Genomic DNA, 17,182 nt, shown 5'->3' on the forward strand with positions numbered 1-17,182 from the left:
CACACACACACACACACACACACACACACACACACACACACACACACACACACACACACACACACACACACACCTGGTGTTTCTTAGACATGCTTAAACACACACACATAAATACCCTGGCATCAGCCCCAGCCTTCTGTATTAATATGGGGCTGTTTGCTTAATCAGTGTGCAATAACAGGGTGATAGGAGGGTACACCTGCTGCTCAAGCACCTTTCTCATTACAGCAGATTTTCACATCCACTTTCACCATGCATACAAATACTTAATCTGCGTTAACACAAAGTGCCTTGGTGCCAAATTCCAAAGTCCCACTCATATTTATACACACTTTGCAATTGCAACGAGTTCTGTGAAATCTGCAACCGCTCTTCAGAATTCATGAAAAAAATGTATCAGATACTGAACTGTTTACCATAATTAAAATAAGGTTTGTGCCGCACATTAAAATGGGCTTTGAAAATATTTTATGAGCATTTTTGTACTTAAAATGTGTTTATTTTCCTATTCATTAGACAATACAGTACAATGCTATGTTTATTTAGGTCTTCATACATGGAACTGTACGTGTCTTTTTTCCTAGTGGTATTATTGCTTAATCTTCTGTGATAACATTACAAAACGTATGGCTTTAGATCTCTTGGATGAAAATTCTTTTTAGGTGAGGGGAATCCCAAAATCCCAATTTTACCCAAATCATAACTTGAAGCAACTGCATTAAAAGTTTTTGTCTCAAAGGGAGGTCTCTAGGTGTCTGGAAGTCTTGTTCCTGAGTGATTACAGGATGAGTCAAGTGATGGACTAACACATTATTTACCGTTATTCAAGGAGTCAAATTGCACAGAGATCAAAGATCTCTTTGGTAAGAGAGGCCTGGGTTCTTGGTAGGGGTGTCCCGATACCAATACCAGTATCGGTATCGGGTCCAATACCAGCATCAAGTGCTCATACTCGTACTTGTAAAAGCCGGCCGATCCTTTTACGATCCTTTTTTTACCTTTCTACCACTTTTGTCCCCTCCTGTGCTGCGCTGCAGCACAAAGGGTAAACAACAATCCATACCAGGCTGTGGTGCTAATGCACTGACAAGTTACTTCCGACCGCACCCCCGAATAACAGAAGAAGAACGATGAGAAGAAGAAGAAGTAACATGTCGGCAGTTTGGAGATATTTTAAGATCGGCATGGAGGACACCCAACCAGCAGACTGTCTGCTGTGCTCTGCTAAACCTGTCAAGAGGAGGAGCGAAAGTTGGATGTTTTAACAGCAGCAATTTGATTCAACATTTGAGGACAAGACATGACAAAGAATTCAAAGAGTTTGCTGCTGCTAGCAGTAGCCTTCATAAACAGCACTATGCTGCAGTTGTTGCAGTAACTTCAATGCTGTTTTTTTTTCTTGTAGAACAAACTAAGACATAAGCAGAATATGGAAGGAAGTTTGTTGTAAAAACATTTTATTTTTCACTGTGGTTCTTCTGAGATTTTGTTTTATTGTTCCATTTAAGTTTGAACTGAAATTTACTGCACTTTATTACCATTAGTCATTTTTTAACAGTTTAAGACTGAAGCTGAGTAAACTTCTATAGATGTGCTGATAAAATTTACGTTATTGTTTACATTTTAATTTAAATTTGGTAGTTGCATATTGAGGAAAATGTATAAAAATAACTTATTTTGTTTTTTAATGTATGCAACAGCATTTGTTTTGCAGTATTTGTATTCATACATACAGAGGGAGTGTGGCCTTATAAAAAGAGCCCTGTTTGAAATAAAATAAATGGTTTCAAAAGTTATGGTGTGATTTATGTACCAACTTATCTACTTGTCAGAGTTTGCACTACCTTTTTATTGTCAAACATAATATTTACCCATCAATTTTTGCATGATAATTGCATTTCATTTTCATTCTGTTTAATTTTCAACAAGTTGAACAGATAATCCCCACGAACCCCACTACTTGGTATCAGTATTGGTATCGGTGAGTACCTAAACTGAAGTACTCGTACTTTTACTCAGTCTTGAAAAAACTGGCATCGGGACACGCCTAGTTTTTGGACTGTTAGAGGAAACCAGAGTGCCTAGAGAAAACTGTTGCAAACACAAGTACCCGGTATATGCAAACTCCACATAGAAAAAGTCCAGGTCCAAACCAGAACTAGAACTGCAAAGCAGTTATTACTGGGGTCCAAGCCTGTTTATGCATGTCAACTTTGGCCCATATTGTCCCCAGAACCCTGTCAACTTGTGCACAACAGAGTTGTAACATGAGAAGTGAAAGAAAATACTTATGTGTGTTCATTACCAGGATGTGTGCTTAACCATACGGAGAATGTGCAATTGCATGGAAAGAATTATTAAAGAGGAACCATACAAAACCAAAGAGCACTCTTTGCTGAAATCTGGTTTAGTTGAGTGACCAAGAGTTCAGACCCAAAATCAGGAAGTACAATTGGTTTTAACAAAAAGCTCTGAGACATGGCTCTGCTGATTTGTTTACATCAACAGGAAGGGGAGTCCCTACTCTTCTTGAAGCCATGCCCTTCAGACACTAAAATATTTTCTAATGAAGATTTAAAAGTTCAGTTATGTGTTGAATTTGTTTTCAGGCACGTAGCTATTAATATAAAAATCATCAAGTTAAGCAAAACAGTCACATTTAACAATCATTACAGTTCTATCATAAAATTATACCATGTGTATGTAATTTAAATCAGTTATATAAAGCTAAGCCGCGATAATTTCTTCAGGAGTATGTGTAAGGTCTATTTGAGACCCTAATGTCCTAAATAGATCTAGGTCTCTAGAAACAGCTCACTTCATATGTCCTATGTTGCTTTTTAATTTTTTTTTATTTTTTGTCTTTTAACTGGCAGCTTTATTATTAACTTCCATAAAAAAAAAATATACCAACTGTGCCAAACCCAGGACTTTCTTGCTGTGAGGCAATGGTATTAACCACCAGAACATCATGCTGTCAGACTGGGGCCTTGCCAACAATAATTAGATTGCTCTTCCATCAGAGTATTGAAGCTGCTCCTTCACATCAGAAAGAGTCAATTGAGATGGTTTGGACATCTAAATAAGAAGTCTTCTAGATTCCTACATTTAGAGGTTTATCAGGCACATCCCACTGAGAGGACGTAACAGACGCAGAATTCACCAAAGAGAATAAGTTTTCTTAATTATTCTTTTAGGCCTGGGAATGCCTTGGGGTGTCGCTGGAGAGAAGATTGCCTGGACCTGTTACATCCAAGACCCAGTCAGGGATAAGCTTAAAAAAAGGAGAGAAAAATAGACGCAATACAAAATGATAGCATTTTATTTAATTTAGATTTCCACTCAGGTACAAACAAGCTACTTGATGCTCAAAAAGACTATTCAAAGTGTATTGTATTAGTATTCCAAATATACTGTAGCCCTTGTTCATGACTGAAGGTTAAAGTGAATTTATGTTTATATGATTCATTAATAAGTCAGATTGCAAATGGAACAAGTTATATCATGCTCCCAAAAAACAAAATAAAAATCAAAACAGAAACACATAAAACCATCCATGTACAATAGAGATTGAAGTGAACTGGATAGTGACCAATGTTGCAGGTGGATGAGAACACAGATTGTGAGTCCCAATGGTTAACTTATCACACTGTCCATTACGACTTGACTCAGAGAAAGTACATAGACTATTTATTGCCAGCTACCATGAACTGAATGTAACAATGTAAATACCTGTGTATACGTGTGTGTCTGTCTATTAGTAAATTATCTTATGAACCAGAGGACAAATTTGAATGAAATTGGTAAAGTAATCATTGGATAATACATTAACAACCAAATAACCTTTGGCTTAAATCCAATTAAATATGGTTACCACAGCTAATCAGCTTGAGCAACAACAAAAATAGTTATAATTCAGACTATTTTGCTGTTAAATTTTACGTTTTTGGTAACTTAGAGCCATCCCTGACAAGTAGTCTCAGCACCAACAGATCACATAAAACCAAGAAGGGCCTTTCCATGAAGATCCCTCATGACAGGTCACCATAACCAAGAGGAGAGTTCACTCACCCAATCTCTGGAGACCAAATTGTCCAAAGCCTTTTCCTCTGACAAATCCCTGGTACACAAAGGAGTTGGATGAAGAAATGTAGGACACCTACGAAGAGGGAGAGATGGAGAAGAAACATTTTGTGTGTCACATCAAGTGGGTGTATCATCAAAGTGTCAGCAGTTGGTGCATGCACAAAATGAAATATCATGTCAAAAACAGCTGAGAGGTGCTCTTACAGCTGACATTTCCTGTGACGCTTTTCAGCTAAAGATGACAAACAAATACGCACTGCCACGCAAGCACAAGAGCCACATGAGAGGCACACTCCAATTTGCAGGAGACACCCTTGAAACACTCATGTGCACATCTTGTAAAATGGCTCATAAAAGCAGAAATGCAGTAACACCCAATCACATGTGCTTTGACCTGCTTTATTTTAATTAAATCAGGAGTGTTTGCATTAGAGGTGCTGGAGGTTGGGGGTAATATGGGAAAGAGGAGCGAGGGCGTCTGTCGAGTCCTGATTACCAAGCAATGATTTAACTGACATTTTAATTAAAGAGAAATCTCTCTGTAGGCCCTCCATCTCCCTAGAGTGACAAGGTTAGTGTGTGTGGATGCTTGTGTGTATTTCACCCTGAAGATGTGTGTGTGATGGAACATCTTTGCAGTACAAAGAAAGGTGCAGGAATGGATGGGCCTTGAACTTACATGTCCATCCAGGGCCCAGTTGTCTATTTTGAACTTGTTGACAAAGATCTCCACAGGACCTCTGATCTGGTGGACCTGTAGCAGCAGCTGGGCTTCCTCCCTTTTATATGTACCTACGGGGAAATATTATACAGTCAGTTTGAGAACAACATCCACTTTTAGTGCTTCTGTATTCTTCTTGAGCTAGTGTTTGTTACAAGTTTAGTAAGGGGTGCAACAATACAGGAAATTCACAATTCGGTTCGGTTCGATACTTTAGTCTCATGGTTCGATATTTTTTCGATACAAAAAGAAATTTCCATGACTTTTAACTTGTAATTTATTTAAATTAATTATGAACATTTGTTTAACCTCAAAAGTACAGTTTTTAAATTGAATGTTGCTGAAACAGCAAGTTTCTCAGTGGATCTGCGTTCAAAAATGCAGCGTAGGTGGTGTAGTCGAACACAGATCCACTGATCCTTTAATACACAGCAGCTTCAGAAGACAAGTTGATAAAATAAATTTGAAAAATCTGCATTGTTTGATACAAGTGTGTATTGAACCTAAAGCACTGTTCGATATGGTTCGACACAGGTACATGTATTGTTGCACCCCTAATGTTTAGTTATGCAGTGCCTTTGCTTTATTGCTGTCTTCTGCTCAAGTCATACTAGGTTTCTATTTCTAAATATCTCACACATTGCATTAGGTTATTGCTTCCAGCACAAAATCCTTGGCACCTAAGTTGTCATTGTTTGTCTCTGCTGTGCCTAATTAAGTTCAGTTTCTGACATTTTCATGTTCTGGAGTTTAAGCTTTTGGAATAATTGCCTCTGCAGTGTGTTTTGCATTTTTTTTATTTATTTTTTTCATCAACTGCCATCTGCTTGTTCAATGCCATGTAAATTGCACAGCTTAAATTTATAAAACAAAAAGCTAACATGTTTTTGCTGTAAAGTATTGCTGATAAAATCTGTTTTTCTACTTTGTGATGAAGACTGATGATATCCCGGGGAAAATAATTCAGGTGTCCTGGCTCCTAATGCCTCAGATTTGTCTCTTCACAGCTGGACAGTGATTGTGTCAAAAAAAAGTGCAAGGTACTGTTCCAACACCAGTAATCTACAGTAGATCTGGCAGGAGCCAAACTGACTTCTTGAATGTTTTAGATACTGTATTTTCCTGATCATAAGTCACACTTTTTTTAATAGTCTGGCTGGTCTAGTGACTTATACTCCAGAATAGTGGTGGGATTCGATTAAAAATTTTAATCGAGTTAATTACTGGCTCTGTAATTAATTAATCACAATTAATCGCAAACATATTTCAACAAATTAAACAATTTCATTTTTTAAAAATCCTTTTGCTACTAATATTGAATGAATAGACATACGTTTAACAACAAATGTTTATTGCTTTTGAAATGTTTTTTTGATTGTTATTAAACCAACAGATTGGGCAAAGTGCTAATAGTTATTCATATTTCAAGTATTTCAGGAACGTGACACTGTTCAACATATTTGAAAAATAAAAAATAAATATAAACAGCACTCTAGACAATAATGAGAGCACCATGTCTTCTACAGAACTGTAAAAATTAAAATAAAAAAAAAAAAACTACACGATGCTGGAACTCTTGTGAGAGTTTAACAAATGTTGTAAACATAAATTAAAGTGTCATTTCTAAAGTGAAAACAGAATTATGCCAAAACAACATATTGCATTTAAGAGCTTAAAATTTAACAGAACATTCAGCCCACAATATGTTGGACAACCAAAACATAGAACGCTGAGGCTACCTTTTCTATTTGAGCCAGTTACTGAGACAGACGAGCCTGTTTACATTTTCAGAGCTTAAGGCTGCTCTTTTCTTCTGGATGATGTTCCCAGCAAGGATGATGTTCCCAGCAAGTGAGAACACCCTCTCACATGGGACAGAAGTGGCAGGGCTTGCTAGGTACTTTCTAGCCAGAGTGGAGAGCTGTGGATGTGCCCCTGCATGTGCTGACTACTATTGGAGAGGGCAGTCTGTCTCACTGATTGTCTTTTCTGCTTTATAGATGCTCAAGGCATGGTTAGAACCCACATCAACAGAGTTAAAGTCAGAGTCAGAAGAAAAGCACAAGAGGCCTTTCTTTTTTGGTGGCTCATCTGTGGGCTCAGAAGTAGCTGTTGTAGATCCATCTTGAAGGAGTTCTTCAAGCTTCTTCCACACGCCTTCTCGCTCTTCTCTTGGAAGACATTTTAAGTCCTTAAAGCGAGGGTCAAGTACTGTAGCCATTTTGAGCCAGTCATCATTAAGTGCAGCTTTCCGCTCTGACAAGTCCTTCATGAAGGCAGTCTTGAATTTCACTATGTAGGTAGAATCTTCATCAGAGACCTTCATAGTGTAGTCCAGGAATCGTAGGACAGTCAAGACCACAGAACATGAGACATAAGTCTCTCCACCAAGAAGATCAGTCACATGTCTGCAGTGAGAAAAAAATAAAAATAAATTAATCAATTATACTGATCAATTTAGGCAATAATAATTTAGGAAATATTTAACATTGTTCCATTTACCTGCATGGTTCAAGGATGGCGGTCAACTTCTCTAGTTTTGTCCACTCTGCTGCTGACAATAAGACCAGTTTGTGCTTCTGTTTGTCCAGAGCAGCCTTTACTGCCTCTTTGTTTTTGAGAAGACGACGGATCATAAACAGTGTGGAGTTCCACCTTGTGGAAACATCCAGGATTAGGGGTTCATTTTCCTGGTCAAGTGCCCTTTGCTCTTGATACAGTTCCATTGTGTTGGCTGGGCTGTGTCTGAAATGACCCACAATCTTACGGCACTTTAATCAGTACATCGTTAAATCCACAACTGTCCAGGCACACAGTGATGGATCTCTGCAAAATATGTGCAACACATGGCATGTGCTGAAATGGGAGCCGTTTTGCTGCTGCCATCATGCCATCATGTCAGTCGGTGCCAATTGTTGTAACCTTTTTCTCAGTTTCCCAGGACTCAGCCACAGAAAAAAAAACTGGACTGCGCAGTTTACTGCATAATGTCTGGTGTTGACTTTTTCAACAGTAAGGACAAAAGACGCTAATTGCCATTCTTTGTTGACAACGCATGTTGTGTGTGCAGTCACGCCAAGGTAGCTAGAATTGCTGATGGAAGTCCAATTGTCCCCTGTCAATGCAACACACTCAACTGCATTCAATATGTCTTGTTTTGACTGCTTTTCGTCATCATAAAGCTGCTCAATCTTACTTGCCATGGTTTTTCTACACAGGAGTTTGTGAGCAGGGTCAGATGTCGCTATCTGTAACACGGACTGTAGCCCGCTATCCTCTACCACTGAAAGTGGTCTGCAGTCTGTTGCGATCCATTTTGCCAAGGAGTTGCTTAATTTCTCTGAAGTAGACTTACTTATTTTGGCTCTGAAACCTGTCATCTGGTCCAGTGTGGGCTGGCTGGAGCATTTATTTGTACCGCTGCCAGGGGTGCTGACATTAGCAGTGGAGACATTAGCTGTGCTAGCCGCGACATGTTTTGCATTCAGATGGTGTTTTAGGCTTGAGTAGCTTTGGTGATAAGCGAACTCCTTCTTGCACAACTTGCATAAAACAGTAGTCTTTTCGAAAGTCCCATCAGAACGTTTTTTTAAAGCTAAAGGTGTCCCTCAGTGGGCCAAGAGAAGCGGCTTTGTCGTCCATCGTCCATGTCGCTTGTGCATCCAATTTACAGGTGTGCTAGAAAAACGCGTTGCAAATACAAAGGGTCCGGCTCCAAACTTAAAACAAATTAGAATAATTGTGATGAAATTTTTAACGCATTAAAATCTTTGTAATCAATTAATCAAAATTAACGCGTTAAATTCCCGGCCCTAGTTTTTTTGTCTTCTTCATGACATTTTTTGACTGATGCATTAAATGCACAGACTGACACGAACCAAGTAGTAAACATTACCATCTGCAACAGTGAGAGGGTGCTCTAGGCTTGTGACAACTGAGGACAGTAAACTAATTATAGTAGCTAATGTTAGCTTGATGTTGATACTGTAACTTGTTATTTTGGCATCTTGTTGTTAGTTGAACTTGTGTGAACAACAAAACAAATAAACTTTAAACTTGTTGCAAACGATTCACATAAAGTTGCTCAGATCTGTATTATCTGTCTCTGTTAATTAAGACTATCCGGCATGACAGGAGGTAGGTTCTGTGTGTCATAGTGTTATTCCAGATTAAATGTCTGATCTGATGTGACTTGTACTCCAAAGTGACTTATAGTTGGGAAAATACAGTTGTTATCAGTAGGATTTCTGACATCATTTTCAAAGAAAAAAGTCAAACAATGCACTTTTAAGGCCCTGTCCATCAATATGGGGCACTCACCTGACAGTTTAAGTTCAACTCCACTGTGGTCGATGAGTGTCCCATTAACTCGATTGCTAAAATGTTCAAAGGCAGTGATGCTGAGCATGGCCGGCTGCTTCTTCCCTAGGTACTCATAAGACCCTCTCCAGAGTGAATTCTTAGCAAACACACCACCAGGGACTGAAAGACACATGACATATGGGTGCTCATTAATTGAATTTCTGTGATTTTAAACTATTTTCTGTCCTTATAATGAAAGCTTGTAAGTGTTTAACTCAGTATGTACCTTTCTTACCAGGTAACTTAGATGGTGGCTCTTGAACAGTTCCCACTGGACTCTTTCCACTCGGGCGGTTATCAGCTGAAAAGCACAATACACATAAAAAAACCACAAAGGATACCTTAAAAAAAGCAGAGACTCCCAGCACAGTGTGTAATTCAGGAGGTGAAAACAGAAAAAAAGACCTAATATTTTCTTCAGATATAACAGCTGTAAGGACAGTTGCACCTCCTGTCTACAACTAATAACCCCTGTGGAAGCTGGAGCGAAGGCTGCCTGTGACAGGACTTGACTCGTGTCAAAAAGCGTCCTGAGCTTCCCCTGCAGGGTTTGGTCTAAATCAGAGGGACACTTTCACAGCTTCAGTGGAGACACTTTAATAATGTCTTACGGCTCACATGGGGCTACATCACAGTAGTAAACATACACCCACACGTATAAACAGAAGGAACATAGCTTTATACACAACTCTAAACAAAGACAGGTATACTGATGGTGTTTTATGAGGATAAAAACTGCATCAGATAAGGCTATAAAGATACACTAACACAAACCATACACACATTTTTCCACAGTATTGTGCTTTATTAGCTGTCAGACCTCAGAGCTGCCCTTCCATCACAGCGCCCACAGGCGCTGTTAATGTCCTCTATGTGCAAAGGCCAAATCTCTGCCTTGCCTTTACTCCTAATGGCACAGCCTAAAAATTACCCATCACCCTGTATTTTGCAGCAATGGCTTGATAAAGAATCCATCACATGGCTGTCCACCTCTATTACATTGTTCTTCTTCAGTCATCAGTATTTTGCTAAACAAGATAATTGCTTGTCCATTAGTCACTTTTTTTTCCTTTATGCATTTAAGTCAATGCTTTTGGGAGTCTTAATAGCCACCTATTAGTCTACTAGAACTTGTTAACAATGTCTGGTAATTTGTAAGACGTATGTCTGCTTAACTTAACTGAAGTGCTGGTCTAATTAGGTTAATGTTAATGTTTTAAAGCCTGCAGATCTGTGTTTCTGTATGTGAGTGTTAAGTTTCAAGCAGACTTTATTGCATGATATTGGATCATTTAATGATAATATTCTGACGTGTCTGAGAATAACCAATTGTTCACAGAGTTAAATCAACAAGATGTGATGCCAGTTACAAAGCTGAGTTATCAATGAGTTAGAAGATTGTATAGAACACAATAAAAAATAGTTAGAGAAACTTCCAGTTGAAAAGCAAAGATGTATACAAGCTTGGGCACAAATGGTCAAATTTATGTATATGCAAACATATTTCTGACATTTTCCAAAATTTATAATGATGATTTATTTTATTAATGTTCTGAAAAGAACATTCCAGTCTCTCCCCCCCAAAAATATTAATAATAGGATGAGTTAGTCACAAGACACCGGTTTAAGGGAGATACCATCCCTTTAAATCCATTTTTTTCCACATGTAAATCATTCTGATGGGGTCTATTTAAAGTGGAACTGCAATGCTTTGGTCTGAATTTCTCCTTATTGTAACTCCACAAGCCCCCCTTTCACACATTGGGAATCATTACAACTTGTTTTGCAGATAGAGCTTTAAGTTCTTGATTAAGGACAGTCACAAACCTCTCAGGTAAAAAACACTTTTGGTTCTGAGAAATTGTTGAGCAATATTGCATATCTATCTCTGTTGGGGTCTCACAACATAGTTCAATTGGTTCAGAAAACAGAGTTTGACCAACATTTTAGCTGTGGCTTTTGAGGTTTTTTGAATATTCTTGTGTTTTTTGAAGCAATACTTAAGAAGACACAAACTTTAAGAATATACTTTAACTTTTTTCTCTTTTTTTTTTTGTTTAGCAGCAGACTAGTAGTTTACAAATCCATTTTTTTTTGTCTATCATAGGAATACACCCACCAGCTCAAAGCATGATTGATCAAACCCTGTGATAAACTGTTTGCACTTTTGGTTTTGTAAAAACAGACTTTTGCTCACTGTTATAAAATACGTTTGTTTCAACTCCATCCGTCAACGGGGCTCATTCCTCTGCCAAGGCCAGAACTGAAGGGGAACCAAGTAATCACTGCTGTCTGCTAGTTTTCTCACAATGAAACCAAATTCCAAGCAACACAATGACGTTTTGAAACATGGGAAAAGAAAATGGCTGTTAAAATTTGGATCACCGTTGTTACAGTTTTAACATTTGTGGCAGAGGAATTCTGAGTAACTGACCTCTGAGAGTGTTGAGCAGCTGCTACTCAGACTTATTTATTTATTTATTTATTTATTTATTTATTTATTTATTTATTTATTTATTTATTTATTGGGGGGGGTGGGGGTGTATTGTTGTAGTGAAATGATTGCTGAATAATACCAAAACTTCATGTTTGGTTTTCAATGGGGAAAGCTGAGAAGTGCTTATCTTCACAGCCTTTTTAATGTACATGATTTGGAAAACTTGCCAGGGTCAGTTTGTATTTCTTTCTTTATTTACATACACAAATTTTGTAAACTTCCATAAGCTTCATAAGTGTGTGAGTGTGTGTGTGTGTGGGGGGGGGGGATCATTAGCCATCCATTTTCCTAAGGGTCATTGGTACCCACAGTCACTGTGTAAGTCCATCACAAAACCACACAGAGACAAATTAGACAAAAAATATTTACACTAACATAAGGTCTATGGGGGGGGAAACTAGAGTACCCGGAGAAAACCCACGCATGCACAGAGAGAACAGCCAAACTCTACCTAGTGAGGGCCCCTGCCGGGATTTGATCCAGCAACTATTTTTTCTGAGCAGCAACAGCTCTTCGGACTGAGTTATTGTGCCCAGGTTTCGTTATTTTATGATATTATCATTTATCACAATAATTCCTGAGACAATTTATCATCCAGCAAAATTTGGTATTGTGCCAGGCCTATCCAAGAGGTGAAATTGAATTTTTTTTATATACCTGCACACGATGGTGGTTTCCCTGACCAGCTCCCATCAGACCTGCAGGTTCTGTGTTCTGATCCTCCAGCCAAGTAGAAGCCAGGCTGACACGTATAGATCAGTGTGTAGCCAAGAGACGGCAGTTCAATGGCTCTCACGTCAGTCTGGGCTGGCAGCTCGGGCTGGCTGCAGTGGTGGGCTGCAGAGACAAGGATAAGGATTCATGGGACCGAAAAGAAATAAATGGGGAAAAAAGAGAAATGATTAAATAAGGAACAAAAATAGAAAGAGCATATTGATGTATGAAAGGTGCAGAAATTCACACAGACAAGATGGAGTTGGGGAGGGCATGAAAAATGTAGGTGTCAGGTTTTGTGTAATCCAAACTTTAATGCATTCTCACATTTTAAAACCAACTCCACATGTGTTTTTTATGAGTTTTAATTTCAGTCAAAGCACACCATGTTCTTACCAATGCACTCAGGCTGAAATCCACTCCAGGTGAGGTTGGGCAAACATGTGCGAGAAATGGAGCCCTGCAGTAAGTAACCTTTTCTGCAGCTGAAGAACACGGTGCTACCAATCTGTAACAAAACACAACAGAATGATGGCTGGAAATTAAAAAAAACACAGGTTTTTCACAGTTTTTTGCAGTGTAAATAAGCATGCAATATATTTAACATTTTACTTAGTGTTCTTTTGTGAAAAGTCTGTTTTAAAATATCATTTGAAGCATTTATGTGTTATCTCTTAACACACATAAAGCTATATGTCATGTCGTATGTTTCACCTATAATGAAAGGATGAAATTATATATTATGTGTAAAAAAAATCTGGCTACAACTAAAATATATTTTCATTCAATGTAGATGTAAACGTATATTATAATGAAATGTTGCAGCCTGATATCTGAGGAAAAAGAACCTGAGGGAAGATCTTTTTATTTTATATCATCACTACTGCAGTTTTAACTGATTCAGTCTTGCAGTCTACAATTGAAAAAAACATAACAGAAAAAAACAGAAGTACATGTTGCTACATGAAGGTAAAAGAAAAATGCCCTTTAGTGATTTAATTGGATTTTTCTTCAGTGTATGAACCCTTTTTTCCTGTGTGACACCATTTTCACACCTGGCTGCCTTGGCTGTTGTTCTGGTTTCCAAAGAGAGGGTTACCAGGATCTCCACAGGTAGTGTGAGTGGGATCTGAAACAAACAACACAAATCTTTTTGTAACTACTCTCAGTTTCTAACATGTCCACGTTGACATAGCACAACATGGCCTGAAAAGTTTAGGAACAAATTCAAAAACGTAAAATAAATTTTTATGCACTGCACCGAGTTTGCATGTTCTCCCCAGGTGGGTGCAGCCTGCCTCACACACATTCATTTCTCAATACTGAATATAAACAACTCATAATTCTTGGCTACAGGATGTGACTCTGTTGATTTCACTTATTTATTTCGAATTGTGTGGTAAAGTTTTTAGTAGTGAGTGATGTATATTTAGTGGTTATTTTCTTCCCGTCGCTAATGCGGGGGGCTTAGAAATGTTTTCCATCTGTCAGTTGTTTTGTCCGTCCATCTGTCCATTCGTCCATTACAATTTAAAAGAATCTGCAACTTTCACTTAAAAATTAATACACCAAACTTGTTATGAGTCAAGCCATGTTGCATCATCAAAGCCCCGCCCCTGACAACAGAAGGAGGCCTTTGATTTTTTTTTTTTTTTTTGGCTTGGGAATTTCCATCTCTGACCCTCTTGACCTAATCACCAACAAATTGGGTTACAGATATCACTTGCTTTCAAGCACAGAGACATTTTGGTCCAAGGCAGGGTCATGGTGGTGCGGCGAAGCCAGACATCATGCTGTTGACATACATTTGGCTCTAAATTCCACATATTTCAGCCAATCTGCACCCAATTAACTATGGTCGATCCTAAACCACCCCACTACAGAAATTTGGTACACATGTGCAACGTTTCAGAACCTAAAAAAATTATCTTGGAGTCATGGACCAAACCCCACAGAAAGTCAGTCATTTTTGAATCAAAGCTGCCAATTTGTCTCTTTTCTGGTACATGTGTCTGAGCTAACTCTCCCTACAGCTTTGAACATGTGTGGCAGAGTGGTGTATGCTGACGCCTCGCCGTTTGCACACGGTTACCTCTAAATCACACATATATGATCAGATCTGCGCCAAATTTGGTGTGCATCGTCAGGGAGACCGGATGCATCAGAGAATGAAAACGACCAAATTGTAGTTGGTAAGTCCATAATTTATTTAGCAATTCCGTTGAAAATATTGTGATGTTATAGTTCAGAAAACATCATAGAAAATAGAGAAAACTGATCAGGTTGAAATATATGACAACAATAATGTAAATATATCCTTGCAGCACTGGGATAAACTAAGTTCAGCTTTTCTTCACTCCTAGAGACTCTAAATACACAACAAAATGCATTTAATGGCAAAAAAGTGAATTTCGCATATGTCATCTTTAACATCATCAGTCGCTCAGTCAGCACCTCATTACATTGATTTTCAGGACAATATAACCTAAAGTTACTACACAAGAAGAAATTAAATTGCAGCTGACCTATGCAGGAGGGTGGTGTGCCGCTCCAAGTGCCATCATACTGGCAGTACCGCCTGGCTGAACCAACCAAGACAAGTGGAGAGTTGCAGGTGAAGGAGATAGAGGAAAGATAGGTGAAACCACGGTCCTCCCTCCTCCCTTGAGCAGGTATTCCAGGGTCTCCACAGAATACAGCTGTAAAGAGGTGTAAAGAAAAGGATGTAGGGGAGGGGAAGACAAATGAGGTGACCCGCAACTCATGTCAGGTTCTAATTAGATTCTCCAGAAGGCATGATACATCATTTGTGGGTTAGACAGTTGTAAGGACAAATCATGATATGTAAAGGAACTGGGTATTTCAGTGTAACGATACTTACGGAAACACTGTGGTTTCTCTCCGCTCCAGTTGCCGTTGCCCTGACATGTTAACACTGTAGGCAGGGACAGTTGGTAGCCTTGGTTACACGAGTAGCTAATGCTTGAACCCCAAGTGAAGTCTGTACCAACCACTTGTCCATTGGGAATAAAGGGTGGTGGACCACAAACAATGGCTACAAGAGGACAAAAAAAAGGCATATTAGTTTAAAATCTGTCCACATTTGCACAAACTTATTTTTTTAACCATCAAAGACAAACATACCTCTGCAAAGCGGTTTTGTGCCGTTCCAGGTTCGATCCTTTGTGCATGTGAGGGAAGAGGCCCTGTCAGCATCCATGGTATACCCAGGAGAGCACTGGAAACTGACTGTGTGGTTGTAAGTGAAATCACTCCCAAACCTGACCCCGTTTGCTGGCACTCCAGGATCTCCACAGTTGATTACTGCAAAAACAGAATGGTATAAAAAAACAAGTTACCATAATTATACACTCAAACACCTACATTTTGTTATATTTTGTTGTCTGATTAAGTTTAAAAAACGTGATTTGAATTTGTTTTATACTGAATTTTACTTGGTAAGACATATTGATAAATTAGATAATATGAATGTTTAAACTAAATGAATAATTTATGTTAAGATATATTAGTATGAGATTAGATTTGTGACAATAATATTGAGAAAAACTCTTAGATGTTCAAACAAAAAATAAGAATTTGATAAAAAGTAATATTGAAATAATTGTTTCAAAAGTAAAGCTTACAATCTGCAATCAAATTCTTAATTTTTGTTTGAAGATCTGAGTGTTTCTCAATCATTTAGGCACAAGAATAACCTCGTATATTAGGTTCTTAAAAAAATAAGCACTTTTAAGAAATATTGAAGTAAATTGTATTTCATTCGACAAAGCTTAAAAAAGAACCACATTTCTCCTTGACTCTACTTTCCCGTTCTGTTGGGAAAAGAGTGTGAAGGAGTAACCGCAGAAGTCCACTTTGTGAGTTGGCTGCAATGCAGCTCAGCTTTGCAGTAAATGTCTCAGAAGGAAAAGGGCACACAACTACCAGTGTCTAAGTTGCCTTGGTGCAATAGGGCTTTGTTAAAAGTGTACATCCAACACATTTGAGAAAAAAAAAAACTCCTAAGTGGGACAAGGAAAGTAGGATTCTCAGCAAGATTTAAGATGTTCCAGAAAAAAAGACCCTCTACACCATCTATTTTTCATTTCCTAAAAATGAACATCTATAAGTCTGATATCTGAAAACCATAAATGCTTCTGCTGTAGTTTCATCCTCTCCACTGAGAAAACCAAAAATGTTTGACCTTTGTTTAACTGGAGCCAGTTAGCTTTAGAGCAGCTGTGTCTTTTTGAGACATGTTGACAAAAATCTGAGGCTGTGTCCTCTGAATGGGCCATAACTTATAGATAAGTTTTAGCTACTCACCCATTAAACATAAGCAACTCATTATTCAAACAGTTACTGTCACAAGCAATGAAGTTCAATCTTCTCATAAGTCTGTATAAAGTAAAATACATGGTAACCATTCCCATTTTACTTCTTCTCTGTACTGAAAAGAACTGTAAAGTGTAAATAATTGCTGAATCAAAATAAATATAAAAAAGTCAATTAAGGCAAGAGACAAAAAAGTGCTGATCAGAACGCATATATTGTCTTGTTTAAGAACCAACTAATATTTGAAAAAAAAAAGCAATCAAAAGTTGCTTTTTGTGGGTCCATTTATGGCTGAAATACATCATTACTTGACCTGTTTAGACCAGCATGTTACTGTTATATTATACACCCATGTCAAATACAAATTATCCAATTTTTAGTTTTCTACAGTGTGAAACTTATGTAATAAACATATTGTTTCTGTTGACAAATATCAGAGAAGTTTATATATATCTATATATATATAT

The 17,182-nt window shown here is 38.0% G+C and overlaps 2 protein-coding genes across 3 annotated transcripts in view; both read right to left on the reverse strand.

The window, feature by feature from the left end:
- csmd2 (CUB and Sushi multiple domains 2) overlaps window positions 1–17,182 on the reverse strand; it is a gene marked incomplete at its 5' end in the record, with an annotated part of 325,712 nt that overhangs the window by 5,016 nt on the left and 303,514 nt on the right. The window contains 10 exon segments of one of the 2 annotated variants that reach the window (XM_014021334.1): window positions 4,072–4,159; window positions 4,766–4,878; window positions 9,128–9,289; window positions 9,405–9,470; window positions 12,324–12,503; window positions 12,777–12,888; window positions 13,436–13,509; window positions 14,906–15,079; window positions 15,262–15,435; window positions 15,525–15,704. In XM_014021334.1, coding sequence (XP_013876788.1) covers window positions 4,072–4,159; window positions 4,766–4,878; window positions 9,128–9,289; window positions 9,405–9,470; window positions 12,324–12,503; window positions 12,777–12,888; window positions 13,436–13,509; window positions 14,906–15,079; window positions 15,262–15,435; window positions 15,525–15,704 — 1,323 coding nt within the window. 2 annotated transcript variants of the gene reach the window in all.
- Window positions 6,038–8,413, reverse strand: LOC106526677 (uncharacterized). The gene is made up of 2 exons (XM_014021335.1): window positions 7,310–8,413; window positions 6,038–7,215 (listed from the first exon to the last, which is right to left on the reverse strand). The coding sequence occupies exons 1-2, from the start codon at window positions 7,531–7,533 to the stop codon at window positions 6,759–6,761; spliced, it is 681 nt and encodes a 226-aa protein (XP_013876789.1). The 5' UTR covers window positions 7,534–8,413; the 3' UTR covers window positions 6,038–6,758.

Source organism: Austrofundulus limnaeus, unplaced genomic scaffold (genome assembly GCF_001266775.1).
Source record: "Austrofundulus limnaeus strain Quisiro unplaced genomic scaffold, Austrofundulus_limnaeus-1.0 Scaffold288, whole genome shotgun sequence".
NCBI lineage: Eukaryota > Metazoa > Chordata > Actinopteri > Cyprinodontiformes > Rivulidae > Austrofundulus > Austrofundulus limnaeus.